This window comes from Colletotrichum spaethianum (assembly GCF_022836535.1).
Source record: "Colletotrichum spaethianum MAFF 239500 DNA, contig29, whole genome shotgun sequence".
Taxonomy (NCBI): Eukaryota; Fungi; Ascomycota; class Sordariomycetes; order Glomerellales; family Glomerellaceae; genus Colletotrichum; species Colletotrichum spaethianum.
In genome coordinates, this window is record NW_026054799.1 from 368,159 (window position 1) to 390,491 (window position 22,333).

At 56.9% G+C, this 22,333-nt stretch overlaps 3 protein-coding genes across 3 annotated transcripts; 1 reads left to right on the plus strand and 2 right to left on the minus strand.

Annotated features, from left to right (window-relative positions):
• Positions 1-777: 777 nt before the first annotated feature.
• Positions 778-2,916, minus strand: ColSpa_09620 (dual specificity protein phosphatase PPS1; the record flags this gene model as incomplete). The annotated part of the gene is made up of 2 exons (XM_049275832.1): positions 778-1,085; positions 1,146-2,916. 2 exons carry the CDS (start codon positions 2,914-2,916, stop codon positions 778-780), a joined length of 2,079 nt encoding a protein of 692 aa, XP_049131789.1.
• A 4,937-nt stretch (positions 2,917-7,853) lies between these two features.
• ColSpa_09621 (putative phospholipase, mitochondrial) lies at positions 7,854-10,970 on the plus strand (the record flags this gene model as incomplete). The annotated part of the gene is made up of 2 exons (XM_049275833.1): positions 7,854-9,055; positions 9,107-10,970. 2 exons carry the CDS (start codon positions 7,854-7,856, stop codon positions 10,968-10,970), a joined length of 3,066 nt encoding a protein of 1,021 aa, XP_049131790.1.
• A 307-nt stretch (positions 10,971-11,277) lies between these two features.
• Positions 11,278-14,156, minus strand: ColSpa_09622 (general transcription and DNA repair factor IIH helicase subunit XPD; the record flags this gene model as incomplete). Its single annotated transcript, XM_049275834.1, has 8 exons — positions 11,278-12,633; positions 12,692-12,789; positions 12,849-13,179; positions 13,239-13,355; positions 13,412-13,665; positions 13,738-13,886; positions 14,025-14,075; positions 14,140-14,156. The coding sequence occupies 8 exons, from the start codon at positions 14,154-14,156 to the stop codon at positions 11,278-11,280; spliced, it is 2,373 nt and encodes a 790-aa protein (XP_049131791.1).
• Between the last annotated feature and the right edge of the window lie 8,177 nt (positions 14,157-22,333).

Genomic DNA, 22,333 nt, shown 5'->3' on the forward strand with positions numbered 1-22,333 from the left:
CTATCAGGGCTCAGCTGTTAATTGATCCAAAAACAAAAACAACCGCCCTCGAGAGTACGTCTGTCGCGCTTGAAACAAATGCAACTGCTTCACCGCTTGTCCTGCAGAGGCGTCGCTGAAGATTAGGTCGAGAGGTCACAGGGCAACATCACGGGAGACGAAGCAGAATGTGGCTTGCGGCCACCATGCGTGTATTATCAGAACCCTATCCGGTATTCCGTCGTCGTCTCTCCAAGGGCCCTTCATCGTCTCTCACCACCAAGAGTGTTGGTATCGTCGTCAGTCATCACCACCGGCCGTGTGTGGCCGAGCCCTTTTGAATCCTCCGTCTTGAACGATTGTGCAACATGGCGCGGCGGGAACTTTCCGCGTTCCCCGAGAGCAACCAACACCCAGCCAAACATAACATAACCCATGCGCCTGTCCAGTCCCCTCCCGCAGAGACCCAAAATGTCCAGCCAATGAAAGGAAATAAGGGGTCGATAGCGCCATCCGTCAAATCATAAGTCCCGCGCAAACCATGCTTTGTGTGAGATTTGTTGTTCCTCCAAAAAAAAAAAAATACAACCAGAAGCGACCATCTGCCAAGGCGACGATGCCCCTGACGCCGGCCCGCCTGTCCACGGTGATGGCGATACACCACAGGCACCATATGTGACAACAGCAGGCATCCCACGATCCACGTGGGCAAGTAAATGGTAAGAAAATAAGTTGAAGTGGGCCAACGTGGAAAACGTGGTCCCATGTCTAGTCGCCGCCGGGGTTCACCTGCTGCCATTATCTGGCGTACGGACGATTCATGAGAGCAATCTCTCGGGCAATCTCGCCCCATTCAAGCTCCCGCTTGATGCCCGCTGGGCCGTTCTTCCTCACCTGGTTGAGCTCCTCCCATTTGAGAAGCTCGTAGGCGAAGCGCAGATGAGGCTGGATAATGACGTTGAGCCTGCGGGCTCGGACGAAGCAGTACGCCCGAGGGAACGAGAGGCCCTGCGACCGCATCACTTCGGCGATGCAAATGGTTGCACTCCGTGACACGCCAACTCGGCAGTGCACCAACGTGGCTGTCCCGTTGCGCCGGCCGCGATCTGGACGCGAGGAGGTTAGTGCCATGTCAACATTGCCCGGCAGAGGGGTTGCCAGCTTACCGATGAAGTCGAGGCATCGCTCAAACTCGTCTGTCAGGGGGTCGATCCCGTTGTCTTGAACCCCTTGGACAACGCAGACGTTTTCCGGCCCCCATTCTTCCAACTCGCCTTCCCTCCACATCGAGGTCTCGCCCACACTGAGGATCTGACCGATCCCCAGAGCCCTCAGGAGGTCGGGATTGTTTGCATGGCCAAGGTTGCCAAGGTACATGTAATCCAGAACCCGGCTGGGCAATGAGCCATCGAGGCCGGGCAGCCACGACGGCTCCTTGATCAAGGCCGTGATTTCACGGAGGCCCTTTCCCGAGTGAAGGGGCGACTCGTGCAGTAGCCGTGCCTCGATGCACGTGAGAAGAGCCACATCGGTGGGATAAGCAAAGAAGTTGCGCTTCTTGCTCGTGTGCAAGTGCAACCAGGCGTCGGCAATGCCTTGTCCCGTGCTGTAGCTGAAATAGGCGATCCCGAGCATGGTGGACTCTGTGTACCCGTCGGCGCAGTGGATGAGGATCTTCCTCGGCCGCAGGTTCACGGGGGCTGGCTCGCCCTGCTCGTCCATGTCGGTGTCGCCGTCCACGTCCATGTCGGACTTGCTCGTGGCTGGAAGCGTACCATGGGCCAGGTGGTAAATCCACTTGCAAGTCTCCAGAATGCCATCGGCCTCGGCCTGCGACCATGTTGGCGGCAGGATGCTCCCGGATGAGGGGAAGTCGATGTAAGGTCGTTGAGCAGGCTCGGCTCTGGACTCTGCCAGGGCGCGCAGGGCGGAAGGGTTCAGTCGGCCCACGTCGCTGCACTCGATCAGGACGTCGAACTGGTCCTCCTCGCCCGACGTAGGGTCCGGCGTTGGGCCCAGCCAGACGTTGTGGGATATTTCCGAGGCCTTGGTCATGTTGTACATTTCCTTGCGCTCCTGGTGGAAAAAGTCGAGGACGTTGCCAGTCAGTCGCCCCTGGGCGTCGACAGCGACAATGTCGCCGTGGTCGGTCTCGAAATCCTTAAAGGGGGCCACACACAGGAAGGTGTTGTACTCTGGGATGGCGTGGCCTTGCGTCTCGTGCCGCTGTCGCCAGCGGAGCTGTGCCGTGGCGACATCGAGGCCGAGCTTGCGAACGGCCGCCTCGTCCTCTCCATACACAACAATATCCGAAACCATGGCGGCTTTGGCAGCCTGGATCTGGAAGTTCCGCACGCAGAAGCCATCGCGGGGGTCAACATCGAGGAACTCGGGGGCGGCGATCAGGTGGATGAACTCTTGCGGGGCGACGGCGCCCTTGAGACGGGCGACGCTCAGGTCGCCATCGGCCTTGACGAGTGTGACCCCTCGGACGCAGGTGGGTGTCTTGCGAAGGGAACGGTGCCGGGCGATGAAGAAGGCTTGCTGGATATGGTTGTGGGGGTGGAGCCCGTGGAACCAAGGGAAGACTTGATTCGGGTCCGGCAACGGCTGGCGGGAAATGTAATCCACAGCGGCGGCCACATCGGCGGGGCGGATTGTGTAAACGGCGACGGGCCCGGACTCGTACTTGGAGAACTTTGAGGGAGGGTGCAGCAGCGAAGACTGCTGAACCTGTTCGTCGTCGCGGGGAGGAGAGGGCGGCGGAGTGTTGGGCTCCTCTGCAGGAACGGGCCCCGGGGGACAGACGGGGAGATGCTTGTTGGGTACGGGGACTTGGGCGGTGCCGATGGACTCCAGCGAAATGGAGGCAACGGCGCCCACCGTCGACGATGAACGATGCGGGGGAATCGGCCTCGGAAGGGCAATTGTCGCCATCTCGTACAACGATCTTGTCGTTCCCAAGGGGGAGTTGTGAACGGCAATGGACCCTTGGGTGCTATTTATCGACGGCTGGCGGTGGAATTGGGGCTGGTGGTGCAACCAAAGCCACCGACTGTAGTCAGGATGGATAGGGCGGCGGCTTGTGCTGCTTCTCTCACCGGATGCCTATATCTGCGACCCCGAAAGATTGCGTGTCAGAGATGGAATTGGAAACAGCAGTAGAGAACCGGGACGAGACGAGACGATGGGAGCGAGCAGTACCAGAGAGGACGTCCGACTCTTCGTCCTGGGAGTTGTTGAAAGAGAGAAGGAAGGGGGGGTAGGGCGTTTGTCACTGCAGATGGGTTGGGGTATGACACCGCACGGCGCCGCACCGGGGGGCATGTGGCATGGGGCGGGGGGGGGGAGAGAGAAGACGCACTCAAACCAACCGGGCTGGGCTGGGTGATTTGGATCGACTGGGGTTGTCGTAGTGGTGGTCGATCCTTATCGCGCATGCACCCCAAAAGCAACCAACAGTGACGGCAGCGCCAGCGGCAAACAGGCAGTAGCGCCGGTTCGTGATAAGCGGCAGCGCTGTAGCAGGTATCTTTCAACGATAGGGGATGATAACGACCAAGGGCGTCCTTCTGTTTCGAGGCGTGTAGCCGAGCTGGTGCCAGATACCGTGGACCGAGATCTTGCTTCCTGCGAGGATGTAGAACACCGGAAGTCGACGTTTCCAGGAGGAGCAGCGACAACCAACGGTGAGGGGTTCGGGAGGAGATGAAAGGGAGAAGAAACCAATCGAGATGGCAGCACAGGAGACCGGCAAAAGGCGCCAGGTTTGGCAGAGTAGCAATCGCGGCAGTGGTAGTCGTGCAGTGCCTCTTGGACGAATCAGGGTGTAGGAGGAGAAGCAGATGCACCTCAGTCCAAGCATGCCAGACCTTGCCCAGCAACCCAACCTGGAAAGACATGGGGAAGGGGAGGAAGAGAAGAGAAGCTACGGTATCTAGTTTGGTGCGCTGGAGCTAAGGGGGGGAAGGGGTGTTGGCCTGCTGATTTGGATCTTGGCTTGAGCACGGCCGCCCTACACTACCATGGTTTAGGTACAGATATGTGCCCGGCATCACCGTGACCGACCAATCACTGCAACAACCACTACGACTACCACCTTGGGTGGCCATCTCTTGATTGAATAGCCATAGGGCGACGGCAACGTCTTGTAGACAACCAAGCGGACTCGTTGTAGACCTGAGAAGGGTACTGATGATGGGCATTGAAAGTTGTCATTGTCCTTCTTGATGCGTCCCACCAGGCTATTCCGAGCTCCTTGGACACATTGGCACGTTGTTTGCTTGCCTGGCACTGAACTCGGCAAAGCACCCCAGAACCCTTAGCCAACGTTCCCCCTCCATGGTAGGTGAGGCGCGCCACTGGTGTCCAGGGGGCTGCTCTTGTTCTTTGTCGATCTGGTCTGGGCCCTGAGAACCGTCCACCCACTCACCACTCACTCAACCACTGACAGAGTCATCTGGAGACTGGAGCAGCATTCATCAAGATGCCTATACAGCGACAGACGAACCGACACACTCGGCGAGTTGCGTTCAGAGTCGCGCGATGCGAGGCATTCTTGGGCTATGGCATAAGTCAGGTCAGGTCAGGAACCAGCAAGATCTGTCGTCCCCCCCAACACCAAAGCCAAGTGCCTCTGAACCGACTCCCCGTGACCAATAGGAACGCCGGGTGTCGCGAGCTCAGCCAAGATAACGACACCACAGTGGACCAACGCTGGACAGGTCAAAGACAGGAAGACCCTCGGGGGAAACATTGGGGACCTTGGGAGGACCCAGGAGATGGCAGGGAGGAGACGACGGGGGAGGACGGACGGGGGTGGCAGGTCGGAGGGTGGTGTCACATTCCAGGTGGGGACGAGGCGTTGGCGCTAGCGCACAGCTGCTGCATCCAGCAACTGTAGCGCCATTCGCATTGGGTGTCACGGCACCCGCCCTGCACCACCACAGCGCTACCGATACACACGGTGAGAGCATGCAATCGACGACCCCGATGGGATCACATCACTCGATTGCCTTTTCTTCTGTCGCTTTTTCGTCTTTTTTCTTCTCTCCCTCTCTCTCTCTCTCCTTTGCCCTCGTCTGCTTCTTCCCGGCGTGCAGACGCCTCTCTCCCGCTGTGAAGGGAGAAGGGTCTTGGAACGTGACTCCAAGGAGTGTAAGTGTTCGTGTCCATCTCCACATCCCTGTAACATCTCACCCACTTGGCAAACCCGTCTCATCTCGAGGAGGCACACTTGCACTTGCACATTGGACGCGACAGCTACAGCAAGCGTACTTGGTCAGTTCGCATTTCTGCGTTCAGAGCATTCATGTTGGAAGGGTCCTAGAGAGCACAACGGCCCCCTCATTCATCCATCCATCTGTTGGAGAGACAAGGTTTTACACAGTAAGGTGGCCATTCCGGGCTCCACCCCGCCGTGTCAGGCGGGATGGGGGGGGACGCTGTAAAGTACCTATGCACGGTCCAAGCGGGGTTGCGAGGTGCGTGGCCTGACGGTACGCTTGCAGTTCACAGCATCCTTGCCTATGTGTTCTTTGAAACATGCCGAGTGGCAGCAACATACTCAGCGTCGACATCTGCATATACTCGCTACGTGCGTGTCTGCTTCTCACTTCTGCACCACAGCCGCCATCGCTGATGCTTCCATGACATGAGATGGTTACGGCTTGCCGTGTCTTACTTAATGACTGCCATTGACCGCTTACGCCCATCTCTGCTCATAGCCTCAGGTAGCCGCAGCAGCGACAGAACAACTCGGGCAAATACTGTAATGGCTTTGTTTCGCCTACTCGCTCCCTGCCCATTGAGCATGAGATCGGCTGTCGTACCAATGGAGGAGCCTTGATCAATTGCTGCATGGATGTGCGTGGCGGGCGTTCAATTCAGTCTCGTCTCCACTGACCGGCTGTTCCGCGGGGGGGGGGGGGGGCTCGTTGCTATTGCTGTTCCCATCCAAATTCCGTCCCGTTGCATTGTTAGCGCCTATGCCACTTCTAGCGGGCTGGCGTCCATGGCATCGTCGCGTGCGATGACTTCATCACGACTCCCAGAGACCCGATTCCACGCTTGATTGTGCGGATTGCCGATGCAAATCCTTGGCAAGGCATTGAGGTTGACACGAGGCACGAGTCCCTCGGAGCAGGCATCACGTCCGGCTTTGTCGTCGTCGGAGGATCATTCTCTAGAAAGGGCCTGCAGGGGAGGCCGGGAATCCGGTCCTATGGATCTCGGCTCCTAATATTCTCCGATGGCATGCCCCCCTTCGCCATTTTACACTCTGGTATTCAATGGCTTCCCTAGGTTCCTACCTGTTCCCGCCGGTGGGATACCCACTGGCAGGCCTCGGTAGACAAAACTCGGGTCTTCACGATGCAACGAGAAACTGGCTGGCGACACGATAATGTCGAACATGTTGCCCCTCGCCTTGCCTGCCTGCGAGACTGCGGCAATACAGCTTTCAACCCTTACCAGGTTGCGGCTCTCAACCGTGATATTCCTTCTCCGAGAGCACAACCGTGATGAGAGGAGCATCCAGATAAGGTTTCGCGCGCCGTGTTCTCTGCATCATCGCATCGGCTAGCATGACTGGCGCTGGGACTGGATCTCCGCCCGTAGATCTCCTACCCGAGACTCAGAGCCTGTCCGCCGAGTCTGCTGAATTTGTAAGGGACCGGGTCACTTGTCCAGCGAAGGTCGGTGGTAATTGTGATGGCACCTCTCGTATCATTCCCATCACTCCCCACAAGCGCCCGTCCCATGGAAGCGCCATGTCGGGCTGCGATTCAAGCTCCTGCTGGTGTGTTTGGAGTAGACGAACCCACAAGGGAGAGGTGGGGGGCGGGGTCGCGTAGTATGTATGTAGTGTAGCTACATGCCTAGTAGTTCCGTGTTTTGGGACGCTCCAGGCAGGAAGTATCAACAGCCCACTGTGACGCCACCCCCAAAAATCCCAAACTGATCGACTGGCAAGCCAAGCTGATGCGATGCTGCGGCAGAGCAGCTCTGGTGTGGCATAGACGTTGAGGCGGGGGAGAGTTTCCCCGCTGCGGGAGCGGACACCCGGACGCTTCGACCAGTTCGTGTGCCTCATGTGGCTGGTGCTTGATGGGGCAGCACTTAGAAGCTCGAGCACTGACCATCGTCTCGGGGAGAACCAAAGTACGTCATTGAGCGTCCGGAAACAGAACACAAACGGCCTGCTGGAGCACATGCTTTTTCCCGCCTTACCTAAGACCAAAAGAGAGCCAAGGTAGCTGCCGACTTCATGCGCGCCCTCTCCTCGCGACTCACCTTTCCCGTGTGAGCCACTGAAGAATGCGCCAGGAGGTTACGCACCATTGTCTCCGGTACCTGAACTAACGGCCAGGCTTACAACTTTGGCCTCGACTTGGCTTTCTCGCCATACCCCCGGAAGCCAGCTCGAATAACCTACGTGCTGCTCAAGCTCGTCACGGCCCGGAAACTTGGCGCAGTCGCCTTCGACAACCTGCGAGGAACATATACTATCCCACCCAATCTAGTTTCCGGTAGTTGGCTACCCTCACGATCATCACTGTATTCTGCTCGAGGCTGACACGACTTGCGCAGCTGCATTTCGCCTCTTTGACGATACGCATTTCCGTTCGCTGCCACGACACCATTACTGCTGCCTCAACCATGCCAAAGTCCACTACACCCCAAAGGCTTACCGACAGCCGTCCGTGATAGTTGATTCCGCTCTGCGCACAGGAAGCCCAAACCCATCCACCTCGTCTCCGAAACTCGCTCTTCTGGCCAAAATTGCCGGCCTCCCCTGAAGCCCGATATCGAACCTCGGATCTTGGCTGTCGCAGCTCCGACAACAAGCCGGTGACCACAGGCAGTTGCCCATCATGTCTTCGCCGCAAACGCACTCGTACGGCCCCAAGTGCCGCCTTGCACCCGTCTCGCAGCCCTTACCCGCCGGCGCCTACGACGTCATTCCTCCCGTTGCCGCCCAGTTTTTCTACTCTTCAGTCATACCCATAGACGATCCTCTATCCCCTGGAACGATCGCCGGCGCCTCGGACGCGCGGACCGCACGTGGCCAAATCCGACCCTTTTCGCTGGGCGACAACAATGCTCTTGAGAAGGCTTGGTTGAGCTTCCTGTCCGACGATGATATCCAGGCCCACGAGCAACTGGTGCGGGATCGCAAATTTAGCCCTGCCACAGAGAAAGCCAACGCAGCCAGGTTGGCTCTCTTGGTGCGCCACTTGGCCGTGAAGCATGTCCAAAAACACGGCGGCACGATCCAAGCATCGGCCTCAGCAGGCGAAGCTTCGGACATGCTCCCAGATACCCCGATTTCCGTATGCTGCCCGGACCTGTTCATCGATGTGTCCACCGAGTTGCAAAACACGTTTTGTGCACTGGCCAGGAAGCACCACCCTTCGCTAGGACAAGAAAGTGTCGTGCAAGAAGTGATGATGGAGCTAAGAAGGTTAATCTCTGACGAATCCCAACCTCAGCCAGGGAGCACCTCGTCTTCGCGGCCCCGCGCAGACTCGGCGAGGTCGCGACAGATGGGAATCGTCGGCTCCTTCAGCCCTCGCCGGGAAGAGGCGAGTGAGTTGCAGAGGCTGAGCAAGGAGGCCGGAAACACTGCGATCGAGGCCAAGACGAGGGCGAGGTCTCATTCTCGGGCAAGTGAGCAAACCTCGCGACCCTCAACCCCAGGTCTCGGCAGCTCGTTTCGACAGCATCCTGTGGATGACGGCATTTCTGGGAAACCGTTCGTTCGGGCTGGGATCCGGCAGAGACCGCAGGACGGCTTTGCGGCTTCGTTCCCTCCTCTGGAGCCTTCGAGCCTGACTGACGCCGAGGAGCGAGACGCGCAAAAGCCGAGCAACCCATCGGCTTCGCCAAGAAAAAGGGCAAACACCACGCAAGCCAAGATTGTCAGCGATGAGAGCTACAGAAAAGAAGCGGTTGACGTGGTCGTTGGTGTCTCTCGGCTACACATGGTGTCCATCCCTGCCCTGCAAATGAAACCCATCTATTGGTCCCCCGTGAACGACATCGCCGTGGTCCTCCGGGCCACCTGGTTTTATAGGTTTGTTGTTCGCAGCTGCAGTATTCCTTGAGGATGTTAACAGAAGGGCAGAGACACGATGCTGCCCATACCCCCGGCGGTGGCGAACCAGCTGGAGGCCGGATATCGAGAGCTCAAGCCCCACACCGAGACATGGAACGACGAGCTGCGCTGTGCGATTGAGGTTGGTCCCCTCGGCGAGGAGAAGGTGTCGCATCGACTGTGGCCGGAAGACGAGGAGACTCTCAACGACAGGGACAAGCAAGCAGTCTCGGACACGCGCATCTCGACAGATCCGTTCTGTGCCGCAAGCTGCTTCCGAGGAGAAGCTGCCGCAGAAGGCGCCATCGATCCAAACCCAAAGGCCGGGACAGCCGCCCAGCAGCATCGGAGCTATGCGAGCTACCACGTCATCTACAAGGACGCCTCCAAAGCCTTCCTCTTGAAGCCTAGCCTGAAGCCGTCGGCTTATTATGGCAGGCGGCCGGTTGCGAAGATCATGAAAGGGATGACCATAGGTATCCCGGTCGTACGTGGCTTCGACCGGCAAGCGTGGGAGCGAATCCACGACAAGAAGGCCAGTCGAGACGCCGCCCACCAGCCGGCCTCCTCGGCCAGCGACTCGCCCGAGGCTGTTGGACAAGACGTTTGCGCGGCTTGTCAGGCGCAAAAAGAGCGCGGTCAGGTCACGGACCTCATCCTCGTCGTTCACGGCATTGGGCAAAAGTTTGCAGAGCGGGTCGAAAGCTTCCACTTTACTCACGCCATCAACGCCTTCCGCCGCGAGGTCAACCTGGAGCTTGCGAGTCCAGCAGTCAAGGGAGTCTTGAGGGAAGACCAGAACGGCATCATGGTGCTCCCAATCAACTGGCGCCACACCCTGTCGTTCGAAGACGGCGGCCCCATGAGGGAAGAAGACAAGGCAACACACGTGCCGGACGGCTTCACTCTCAAGGACATCGAGCCCGGCAGTATCCCGGCGGTGCGAAGCATGATATCCGATGTCATGTTTGACATCCCGTTCTACCTGTCTCATCACAAGGGAAAGATGATCAATGCCTTGGTCACGGAAGCCAACAGGGTGTATCGGCTCTGGTGTCGAAACAATCCCGGATTTGCAGAAAGAGGACGAACCCACGTGATTGGGCACTCTCTCGGCAGCGCCATGGCTATCGAGATCCTCTCACGCCAACCCACGCGTGTCCCGAGGCTGGATCTGTCCATCAGAATGCCCCAGCCGGACTTCTTCGAGTTCGACACAAACAACCTCTTTCTCGTAGGAAGCCCCGCAGGTTTCTTCTTGCTTCTCGAGAGGGGGATGCTCCAGCCTCGACGTGGTAGGGTGAAGCCCGGCGCAGACCCGGTCGATGTTAACGCGCCGGAAGTGACGGGCGAGGCCGGCCGATACGGCTGCATCGCCGTGGACAACATCTACAACGTGCTGGCCAAGGAGGACCCCATCGCGTATCTGCTGAACGGCACCATAGACCCCGTGTATGCCACGAGTCTGAGGACCGCCCATGTGCCATCCAGTGCCAGCTCCATCTTCAAATACGTTGGCAACGCGGTGAAAAGCCTGGTACCTGGAACAGCACCCGCCCCAGCGGCAATGGCACCTCCCGCGGCGCCGAAACCATCGTTCGTGCGCTTGCCTTCGCAGCTCGAGCTGGAGGTTCACGACTTCACGCGGGAAGAGATCGCGGAGAGAAAGGCATATCTACTCAACGACAACGGTCAAATCGATTACTACCTGAGGTTCGGCGGCGGCCCTCTGGAAATTCAGTATCTCAACATGTTGAGCGCGCACACCTGCTACTGGACGAGTCAGGACTTTATCCGCATGTTGTGCATGGAGGTCGGGAGGAAGCCGGGCAGGGAAAACACCATTCCTGCCATGAGGGCTCAGAAGGCAGCCAAGAGAGTTGCGCTGGGGTGAGTATCTGTAGATCGCGACGGGGCCCTACGCTTGTACGGTAGATAGACCTCGCCGTATGTAGACCATGAGTTCACGGGATAAAGTAGACGAGCAACGAGGATGTCGCCGTACGTACACAGCCATCCGAGCGGAAGATATGGTGGGGTTTTGCATTAGACAGCTAATTTGTTTGCTTCTTCTCATTTATGGGCCCTCTACATCCTTCGCCTGTCGCAATCGAACTGCGGCGCAATGGCTGCTCAGTTCTCTCTTGCAACTCATCAACTCCAAACGCGTTGGTCTGACGGTCATGCTGGGGGGAGGGGTCTCAGAACCCGTCGTCAATCTCCATCAGATCGTTGTCAAGGTCGTCGTCCATGCCGTACTCGTCTCCGCCGTCAGCCCCGTATCCATCGCCGCCGACGCCGGCTTCTTCAAGCTCCTGGATGCGCTCCAAGTCCATCTTCTCCTTATGCTTCATCAGGTCCTCGTAGCTCCAGGTGCTCACGCCCTCCTGGTCCTTTGCCCGGAACGGCTGCGCCATCTGCTTGAGGAAGCGCCGAGCGCTGCTGACGGCCATGTCGGTGCTTACATTCGTGTCGGCGTCGAGCAGGCCCTGATTGATCCACTTGGGCAGCTGCACGCGCTTCTTCTGGAACCGGCGGTCCGCGAGGACCATGATGCCGTAGTCGTCCTTGCCACGCAGGACGCGACCCAGGCACTGTGCGGCGTGGCGCATGGCGTCAAAGGACAGGAAGTCGTTCTCGCGGATGCGGTACGTCTCGCGCAGGAACTCGAGTCTCGCCTTGAGGATTCGGGACTCGGTGTACTGGAACGGTACGCCTATGCACAACACGGTTCTGCCGTATTGGTGGTCGAAATCGATACCCTCCGAGACCTTGCCTCGGGCGACGCACAGCAGGACGGCGCCGCGACCGTTGCAGCAGGCCGTCCGGTAGGTCTCTAGCGCAAGTGACGTCTCCTGTGCGTCGGGCGTCTCAACGAGGATGAGCTTGTATTTCCAGACCTCTTCCAGAATGTTCATGCCCTGCCACATGCTGATGATGGACTCCATGTACAGATACGACGGGAAGAAGACGACCATGCCGTCCGGCGTGATCTTGGCGAACTCTGTGAGGAGGGTGCCGTAGTTCCGGACAACACTCGGCTCGTTTCTGACCTGGAAACTAGTGGAGATGGAAGACTGGTCACTTCCGCGGGTGACGATCATGGGCAGGAAAGACCTCCTCGCCAGGGTCATGCTGTATGATTCCTGCACTACGGTCGAGAACCCCAGCATCTTGGGGTACATTTCAAGCGGAGAGATGGTTCCCGACGTGATAATGACGGAGCTGAACCTGTCAAAGACGGGTTTGATGGCGATGGCGGCGTCGAGGCATGTGAAATGCAACACCGGGTTGGGCACCTCGGCCGTTTCCGACTCGAAAGGCTCGAGGATAAGCAGGAAGCCCTTCTCGTACGTTGCGACAAGAGTCGCAAAGGTGGCAACCTCCTGAAGAGGCTGGTAATCTTCAATGTTGGTGAGCTCAAGAGTCCGCACGAGCGACGTTAGCCTCTCGGCACAAAACCTCAGGGGCTTCTTCTCGATAAAGGTGTACTCCTTGAGATGGGCGAGAAAGGATGGCGGCGTCTCCGATATCGTGTGCCTAACCTTCATGCGGGTCTACCAGGTTGTCAGCACACAAGCCTTCATTGCTTCTCCGAGCCAAAGGCCAACACACCTTGAGATACTCGATGAATCTCTTCAGGAAGGACACAAAATGCTCGGCTCTCCTAATGTTGCCCGGAACCGCCTCCTTCAGCAAGTCGTCGGGCAGTGCTTTGGGCATGTTAGCCAACCATTGCCCAACGAATGAACTCTGGCGAAAAGATGCCTACCTGGATTCGCCATGAACGCGTCTTCTTGCCGTGCCTCGTCGGCGCCACGGAGACCCTCAACCAGCTTCTGGTACTCATTTTGCAGCTGCTCTTGGTCGGTGTCCCTCATCTCTGCGATCTTCCGTTCCAGATTCTGCGCTCCTCTTGTGGCCTTTCGCAGAGAGTCCTCCGTGATGTCCGTGCTGAGGGACTCGATGCAGACATTGTCGATGTTGTGGGCTTCGTCAAAGACCACAATGCAATCTTTTGATAGTTCTCTAGACACTCTCTCCGCGATCTTGGGGTCGAGAAGGTAGTGGTAGGAGTAGATGATGACATTGCAGAATTGCATCTTTCAGCTCGTTAGCGGCATGGACTCGACCGTGACCGTGCGCTTGGGAGGAATGTTACCATGCGTCTCGCGGTGAAGTAAGGACACTGCTTGTGCTGCTCGCCATATTTCAAGAGGCCGTCAAACGTCCAGACTCCGTTGGGAATTAGATTGTGCGGCTCAAGCAGGTCCAGGTTCTGTGACCCGTTAGCAATGCATGTGAATTTGGAGGGTGGCACAATGCTTCACGCACATCGTGGTAGACGCAGACATCGACGTTCTCGCCGCGGTCCTTCTTCTCCTTGACGAACCCAGCTGTGAGACTCCGGCAACGAGCGTCGACAATGGCACCACTCTTCTCCTGCTTGACCGAAGGATGTAGACACAAGTTCTTTCTACTCGTCAGTCCGAGGCCGCGGAATTCTTCTTCTTCGCCGAGCTCTTGTGCTCTGTACTTCATGAGAGCCTTCAGCTCAGCAAGGGCCTTTTCGATCTCGGACATGGTACCTAGGAATTGAATGTCAGGATCGGTGCAAGATGGCGGAGCGCACATAGTACACAGGTGGTCTGGTAACGTACGAGAGCAGTAGATTAGCTTCCGGTGCTCGGGGTTGTGTTGTTGGTATGCAACAATGAGTGAGAGCAGCGAGACTGTCTTTCCCGTTCCTGAAGGCATCTCCAGAACGCAGTGCCCGCCTGCATCCAGGGTTTCTGAACGCCGATTCCAACTGTCAGCTTCGGATCCGACTCATACCGAATGGATCGGGAGGACGCCAACTCACTTTTGAGATCGCACATGTACCTGAGCCCGCGGACGGCCAGTCAGCATCTCACATGGTGCGGGGATTCACCAGATGTGTACTTACGCATATTGCTCCGGATAGATCCTAGGGTATGGGAAAAGAATGGGCAGCTCACTACAATCTCTCTGTCAGCCGGCATACGTATATTACCGTAACGGACGCAGAGTTCGTTACTCACTCGATAAAGAACTTCATCCTGAAAAAGGGAGGCGGCTACCACCAGCCAGTCGATCGGTTGATCAGATGGACGTAGAGTGGAGTGGGGATCAAAACCAAGGACCACGGTAGCAACTCAAGAAGGAGCGACGCCGCCGTCGCTAAACCGAATGTCTTCTTCTAGGCCGAAGCCGCAAGGATGGATCGATGTCGGATCGTCTGAGACTGGAAGGATTGGAGGAGGTTGAGTTGAGGGAAAGCGTCGCCTGAAGATGGGCGGAGAAAATGAGGCAATGGTGGTCACGGGCTCCAACTTCAAAGGCAGATCTCATAAAAGTAACGCGAATCCTGTGCTAGTGCAGCTTCACCAGTCGGCGATGAACGGCGTTGAGGTTGCGATGTGGACGTGGGGGCGGACAAGGCCTGCCGTGCTGCGCCGTGTGCCGTGCCGAAAAGTCGTCTTGATCGGTGACGTGAGTTCAGGTACCTACAACAAGCACTGAGGCAGCTCCGGGTGAGCCCAGCAGCTTCCTCCGGTGCCAAAGCGTCGCGCTATCACGTGACGGAGCAACAGCTTATATAATCCCGGTATAGCGGATCCGGGCCGCCTCACCGAGATCAGCACCCACACACCTGCAGCTGATGCCTTCCTCCGTCCCGCACTTCGTTTACAAGCCTGACGGACCATCTCCTGAAGCAAGTGCTTCAACATGACTAGGCCATGCATGTACCCGTTCTCTTTCTTGACCTTCTTCAACTCCTATTCGAATCTTGATGCGCGACCTTCGTAGAGGAGGTCTGCATGCACTCACGTCTGCCCATCCCATTTGTGCCACTGCTGAATGCAACGGGCGCGGGATGGTGCGCGGGCGATCCAACGACATGAGGTTGGCGGATGCCTTACAAAGTCATTTATTTTCCCTATTCAAGCATGGCATGGGCCCAGGCGGACATGTTCACGCACGTGGAACAACGTTGCCGCCGATTGCCTGTTCTGGATCTTATCGGACGCATCTATCGTGACCCAGGAGCCGGTGGCTTGGAGGTCCGCTGTGCCCATATTGCGGACGCCAGCCGGCCAATGCATCGACAAGACGGAGGTTTCTTCTTGGCTACCCGTCCGGCGCAGCATAGGGCTTAGTAGAACCAGGTACTGGCTCCCCATGACGGCAAAACGGCGAGGGCAGGCTCGGAAGTTATAATCTCTAAAGCTAGGAGAACTCCAAGAGCACTGCAGCCAAGCAGGACGAAGGAAGTCACCACGAAAGACAAGACATGGGGAGTGGAAGCAGACATCCGCGTCACTCATCACTTAACTACGGACCTACGGGCTTCCGACTTGGTGTGAGATCGCCACGGTGAGAGCTTGCGACTAAATCAGTCGTCCATGTGGTCTGCCTTGCTGGCTGTCTGGTTATATCCCGTGGTCCGCTGCAGGCTTGGTTTATTATCATTGCGAGGCCGGGAGGGGTCCAATATTAGAAGATCTACAAGGATCGCATTCCATCTAGGGTCGCAAGGGAGCCTCCCATTGGCATTCGATGGGGTGGCCTGCGTCGGGCGGGCCTTGAAGAATGACACCATCGCTAGGGCGCTTGTTCAAGCGACGAGCATACAGAACCTGGCGCCATGGGGTCATTGATGGGAACAACCGCATAAGGTTTCAACAATGAAGAAGACCTCACCATGGGCAAGAGCCGGCTTGTGGGTGCGAAAGCCGCCAAGCGGCGAATAGTTGTCCCAGTTTCATTGCTCATTGCTAATTGTTTGTCGTCCACAGTCTCTCCAATGAGCGCAGTTCACCGCGGACTTGGGCCTGCAAGGCGCCGTCTCACACATACGGAAGCGTCAATCACTAGCAGCGCGTTAACATATGTCAACAGAGCCAAAGTAGGGAAAATGTGACTGGGCCCAATGGCACACTGTCCATGACTACCATTGGAATTTCCGGGTCGATAATTGCTCGCTTAGGACGGCCAATGACTTAACGGCGCATGACTGGGTACTACAGGGTCTGTACGGTAACTATCCGCTTGCTGGCACTTTGGGAGCAGTTGACGCGGGTGACGATGACTGCATGTCCTAGGTGTAGCTGATTCCCGCCATTGGACGCACCGCTCTTGACCGAGTCACAGTCAGCACTTAATCAGACAGCACTACGTGCGAAGGAGCGCGCTCGGAAGCGTTAGAACGTGTGCGGAAGATTGAGAAATCCGACCGAGGCGACGAGAGATGACCTGCACATTCACCAAAGTTCCGTTTCGAGTTCCCACCATGACTCTGACTGCGCCCGGTTACGCTCTCGCTTCCCAGCACCCCTGCTCCGGGTACCAAAGCGCCAAACCGAATGCAGGGATGTTCATGCCTTTCTGCGCCCACCTCGCAGTAGCGTGCCGTCCGAAGTAACGTGAGTGTGAGCAGACGTTGGAGGTGAGGGATCGCAGGGTCTAGTAGGGCCAGTTTTATTTGGCATCATCGGTGTTCACACGCCTGACCATGTCCAGGCTTGTTTGCTGTCCAGAGCGTGACTCTGCCAGTGTGCCTATGTTTCCACGTTGAATGGTGAAGGAAAGACGAGGAGAATCCTGCGGAACGTTTCCCGTGCACGATAGAGAACTTGCGCGCGGTATGTGCTGTTGGTGTCAAATATGTTGTTGCAGACCCGACGGACAGGATGCGACCAGGCACGGGTATGGTCACAATAAACGTCTTCGCCGCAGACGGGAGTTGGGGAGGGAGTGGACACGCGTGTCCCAGGTACACATGTATCGACTCTGGCCGTCCTGTGCCTGGCCTGTGATTAGTGCCACAGACAAATTGGGGCAACCACTGAGTATCACGGTCTCCGACAAGACCAGCTGGTCTTTTTGGCAGTTGTTGGTCCGGTAGAGGAATGCTACGGCACGGCGCACTCTTTGCTTGCTGGTCAGTCAATGTGTGAATACACACACACACACACACACACACACACACGCACACGCACACGCACACGGTCTAGGATGACTGCGAGGACAGCGGGTTAGAGTCCCTCTGCAACTTTGCAGTCAGGGTCCTGGCGTGACTCCTGACTCCCGACTCCCGGATCCCAGTGGGTCTGGGCCGTATTGTGAACAGGAACGTCAATATCGTCAGGATGATGACCCGGCAAGATTCGCCGATGGGTGAGCATGAGAATTGACAGGTCAGGGTCTTCGGGGATACCGGTGCCAACATGGGGGCCGGGATGAAGAAAACGTTGTTGGGCGAAAGGGTAAGGTTGAAGACTGCTAGTATTTGAGATTTTCCCTCGTTGAAGAGAGAAAAGGGAAGGAGGAAAGGGTAGTCAAGAGTCGAGACCAACAATAAAAATGTGACAAGCCTTCTGGCACTTTAGCTCGCAGCACGTTGACACTCGGCGGGCACGCGGCCAGGTTACAGGAAGCAAGCTAGACAGAGCCATCGAATACTACGTAGCGGCGCAGTCTCGCGGGAAGGGTTTTGCGACATCCGGCCAGAGACATCCTGCTCATCTCGCTTCGTCAACCCTCTTTCCCTGACGCCTGTAAATACACCCAGTCTTTCGGCCGAGGGGGGAGGGGGGAGCTTTTGCACTTGTTGTTAACTTGGTTGATAGCGAGGCGAGAAACCGAGCCTCTTGAAATGAAAACTTGGCAGAGGAGAAGTCCGTCTCTGTACGGATATGAGGAACAGAGTTGGGTTCAGCTTGCATCGTCTTGACGAACTCCAATGGCCCCACCGAAAAGTACCTTGCAGGAAGCTCAAAATGAGATAAGAGAGGACCAAGTGCAAAGTACGGATATTGCGCCGGGACCTGCCAAAGTGAACAAAGAGTACGTATCTCGTCTGTTGGGCGAGGGCGGGTTCTCTTGGACGCCCTACCCGCAACTCGGACAAGGTGTGCACACACCGTATCATGTACAGGCATCCACCATGACAGGCCGGTCCCCTCTCTGAATACCCCAAGCAAGCAGGACAATGGATGAGGGAAACGCTGCCATATCTCCCAGGAGCACCAACCGACTTTTGGCGGTGCCGTTATCATGCGGCAGCCCCTTTAAGAACTTGTCAATGAGGAAGTCTGGATTCAACTTGCATGTACAAGTCCCCACATGTGGCTGTCTACAGCTCAATCATGACAACCTGCGGCTGGTATCCGTCTCACAAAGATGTTGTCTCCGTGGCAGCGCGGGTGTGGACGCGAGCGCCTGATGATGCCTCGTTCTGCAACCGACACTTAGGTCCGTATTACTCCTGGCCCCATATGCTCGTAGTCGCCCACTCTTGGAGAATTCGTCCTTGCGCGCATCAACAACGACGGAGCATCCTCTACCACTCTACTGTCTCGGTATCGGATCCTTGACATTGAAACCCGAGCACACAATGCTTTTCGAGTCGTCTGTCAGCAACACAGCTGGGCAGAGCGTTCCCACGTTCTCGTCACTGGGCTGTGTCATTCCAACAACGAGACCCCACAGTTTGCCCGAACAAATTTGGTACCCCGGCAATGCGATGTGCACTGCTAGTGCTTTACGTCGATAACCCCTCAGTAGAAGGGGGCTAAGGTCGCTGTTGTCTTGGTGAGCGATGGCGTTGTGAGCGCGTTGCTGACAGCCAAGGTTGAGTGAGGCTTGTGTCCTTCGGTGCTTGTCCTGGTTTCCCAATGATTTGATTGGAGGCTCAGGCAACTCAAACCTTTGCTCGACAAGAAGAATATATTGCAACGCCATTGGCAGCAAGCATATAGACGCCACTCAAACGGGCGTGCGGGCGCGGGCGGCCACCAATGGAATGGATGGGCCAACGAGGTGTCAACATCGATAGCGCGCAAAGTAGGTAGGGAAGATGTCAGGTAGTAAGGAAATGGGCTCGAGGGAGTTGGTTGTCTCGGTTTCCCAGCACAACAAACTGCTTTTGGGAGTTCCTCGATCCCCATGCAACGTTAGGTGTCAATCCGAGTCCTGGGACAGGCCGGCGTACGTGACGGGATCGTTCTTCTCATAGCATCAAGGGGCACCACGACGAACCTTCCCTCAAGGTTAAAGTTGGGCGGCCCGCCATTTGCAGGTTCGCGAAGGTGGGAAATACAGTTCATGTTGGACGGCAGATGCCTGGCAGCGTCGCAGCGCGGGGCGACACAATATGGACTCCGGTACCTGTACCTTGCTTTTCCACTTTATTTTCAGCTTACCGTTCAACCGTTCGATAGGGCAGCTGGAGCACTGTTAGGTGTCATTAGCCTGCCTGCAAAGCCTTGAGGAACGGGTAGGGGTCATACACGGCCTTGCCTTGCTGCGCGCAGCTCCTGGAGGTGCCTTTGCACAGGTGGTGGTTCTTCCAGCGTCGGTGCCAACGCTAGGAGGCGGGTGGGCGCAACGGCTACAGGTCCGAAGCGGGGGTTGTAATTACACACCAAAGGATTGAGACATATGGCTTTTCCACCTTGGCAGCGCGAAGAAGCCTTCTCCGTTCCTGAGCGGCCAATCGAGCCTTTCATGCCAGCGGCCCTGGACCAAGGATTGTGCCTGTCACCGTTTTGGCCATCACCCGTCACTGATCTGTTGTCATCGATTTGGTGGCTTGTTTTCTCTTCGCTGGCGGGGACCGACCTGACAGTACTGCGCATGATTCGAGTCTCCTTCTCTTCTCACTGACGCTGTTCAAGCCAGGCCGCCATGCTCAAGGGCGAAGAGGTACATGGCCAGATGTACACCATGAGCGGCCTCAATTACTCGACTCTGAGTAAGATACCTACGCCAGGTACGTACCTCGACTGGCCGGCTCCACCGCGGCCGATGTGGCTCAATCGATCGATAGACGCCCCATTTAAAGCACGGGCTACGTCCGGTCTGGGTCAGTCTCCCCGGCGAGTCTTAATTAAACGGTTGGTTCCTGTTGTTCCAACCACCAACAGCAGCGGCTGGACAAGACTTTTTTCTCCTTTTTCATCATGAACCAACGGTTTCTTCAGGTTGAATGTGGCACCTACGGCTTCGGATACGGGCCCAGCACCTCATTCCCAGTTCCCAGCAGGGAGTTCTGCTGGGATGGGGGGTCTCTGAAGGCAGAAAGACGCCTCACATGATGGACAAACCAACCAAGATGCACCACAAAATGACGCTGGAGTCATTCAAGAGAATGGCAGGCAACCATGGAACCCCCAGGCCAGCAAAAGATCCCTGCTGCCGGCCTTCTGTCGTGGTTTGCACTGCATTGGCCTGCACAATATTGCCCATCGCATCTAGAGCACCTTGGTAACTACGCGCCAAGACCTGTGTCGCTCCCCCTTCCCCAGACCCCTGACGCAGATGATGCCGGTGACCGGTCAAGCCTCAAAGGCTGCATCCTGGCCTAGCCTCTAGGCAAGGCCCTCTCTCGTTCCCAAGTTGCTGGACTGACCACTCATCGCTCAGGAATGGATGGATGAATGTGCGTCGCCTGCGCTGCTGCAGGCATTAATCGTACCACCGCCCACGAGCTGTTTTTTTCCATCTTCTTCCTTTCCGGACCCAGCTCTGTCGCCCTCACACTCTCATGTTTCTTGCCATGGGCTGGCCCATCACACACCCGCAGCCCAAGGGACAGCTAGGGAGGGAGTGTTGAAGACAATCAGGACGGCCGGCTGCTATTGACCAACACCCGATTGCATCCCCCTCAGCTGCCACGACTGGGTGACTCGGATCCTCCCCCCGTGGAGTTCGTCTCATTATCTTCTCGCTCTTCACCCTCTGCCTATGCCTTTCTCCGGGCTATCTCGTCCAGATCCAGAATGTCTGTAGCTGTCATATTACAATATATCACTTCCCATTTCCTCCTTCATGCCCCATATTCACCTCGCTCGCACCATCCCTCCCATACTCTCACCCCCTCCTCCCAGTTTCCTCTCCACGTCTCGCACCGCCCCCAATGATACCCCTCCCTGGCTGGAGCCAGGTCTGGTCGAATCCTTTGCGGGACGGTCCAACCATCAACGCGGCCCTCCATTCTAGTCCGCTTGTCCTGCTGCTGCTGCCGCCCCCCCTCGGTTCTCCCGTTTGCTGGTTTCTATCAATGGGCTCGCTCTACTTGATTTTGGCATATTCGTCCGCATCTTGCTCACACTCCCGCACTCTGTCTTGAGTTGCCAGAAATACACGGGCTGCTGATCCACATCTTCAGCGTTGCTCTCTCTGCTGATGCCAGTTGTCACTCGCTTGTCACCCAACCGTTCTTCCTCCATCATCCCATCGGCTTGTGCTATATCCGTACATGCACTGCGGCGTCTTGTTGTCTGGCCATGTTACCTTGCAAACGAGTCGTTCTGCCTCCCAATATGGCCAGGCAGAAGCAAGAGCTTGGGACCGTGAGAGACCATATAAAACGTACCAGACTCTGCCTCTCATGATGCAGGACAAACGAGCCCCGTCTGCCTTGCTCTCTCGTCTCTTCTCGACCCTCCAGACACCCAAACCCTGCTCGTGACGATCAAGTCCCTTGGGCCCATTAGCCTTATCCACCCACGGAGCCTCTTGACCGGGTTGCTGCCATCTTCCGAGTACTTACTTACCTTATTTCTCCCCTGCCCTGCACTACTCGTCTTGTTCTACGCGCACCCGTACACTCCGTTGCTTGATACACTCCACTTTCCAGCACAACCCTTGCCGTCTCCTGGTTTGCTGCCTTGACTTGGCCCCGACCTAGACCTGAACAGATTCTTTTATAACCGTCTCCTTCCCCGTCTTACCTTCTGTCCTTCAGCCTTCTTGGACAAGGTTGCCAATCAGAAACGCAATCCTCCCGATCTGGACTTATCCACACACTCCTCCCACTCACACAAACCCACCCGAGTCCCAACCGGGAATCCTCCACTCCCCCTCGCCTCGCAGCTCCTTGTTGCGTCTTGCTCCAACGCCCTGTCGGTATATAAACCGAACTTCGGCGTCCAACAAAGCCCCCGGGGGAAGTCGATAAAGGAGCGGGAAACAGCTGTGGCCAACCCAGTCATGGACCTAACACCACCATCTCTGACACGTTCGCCGGCATCTCCAGCTCACACCTACTGCCCATCGGAGCGCTCTTCCTTGGATTACCCATCTCCGGACCTGGCAGCTCAACAGTATAAAATCACCTCGTTGTACGCCGCCGGTCAACTGTGCTCTGCAGGCCTGGCAGCCGACGCCGACATTTCTTTGCCGCCTTTGGACCCCCGAACAGCAGCCGACTGGGCTCCTTCAAACGCC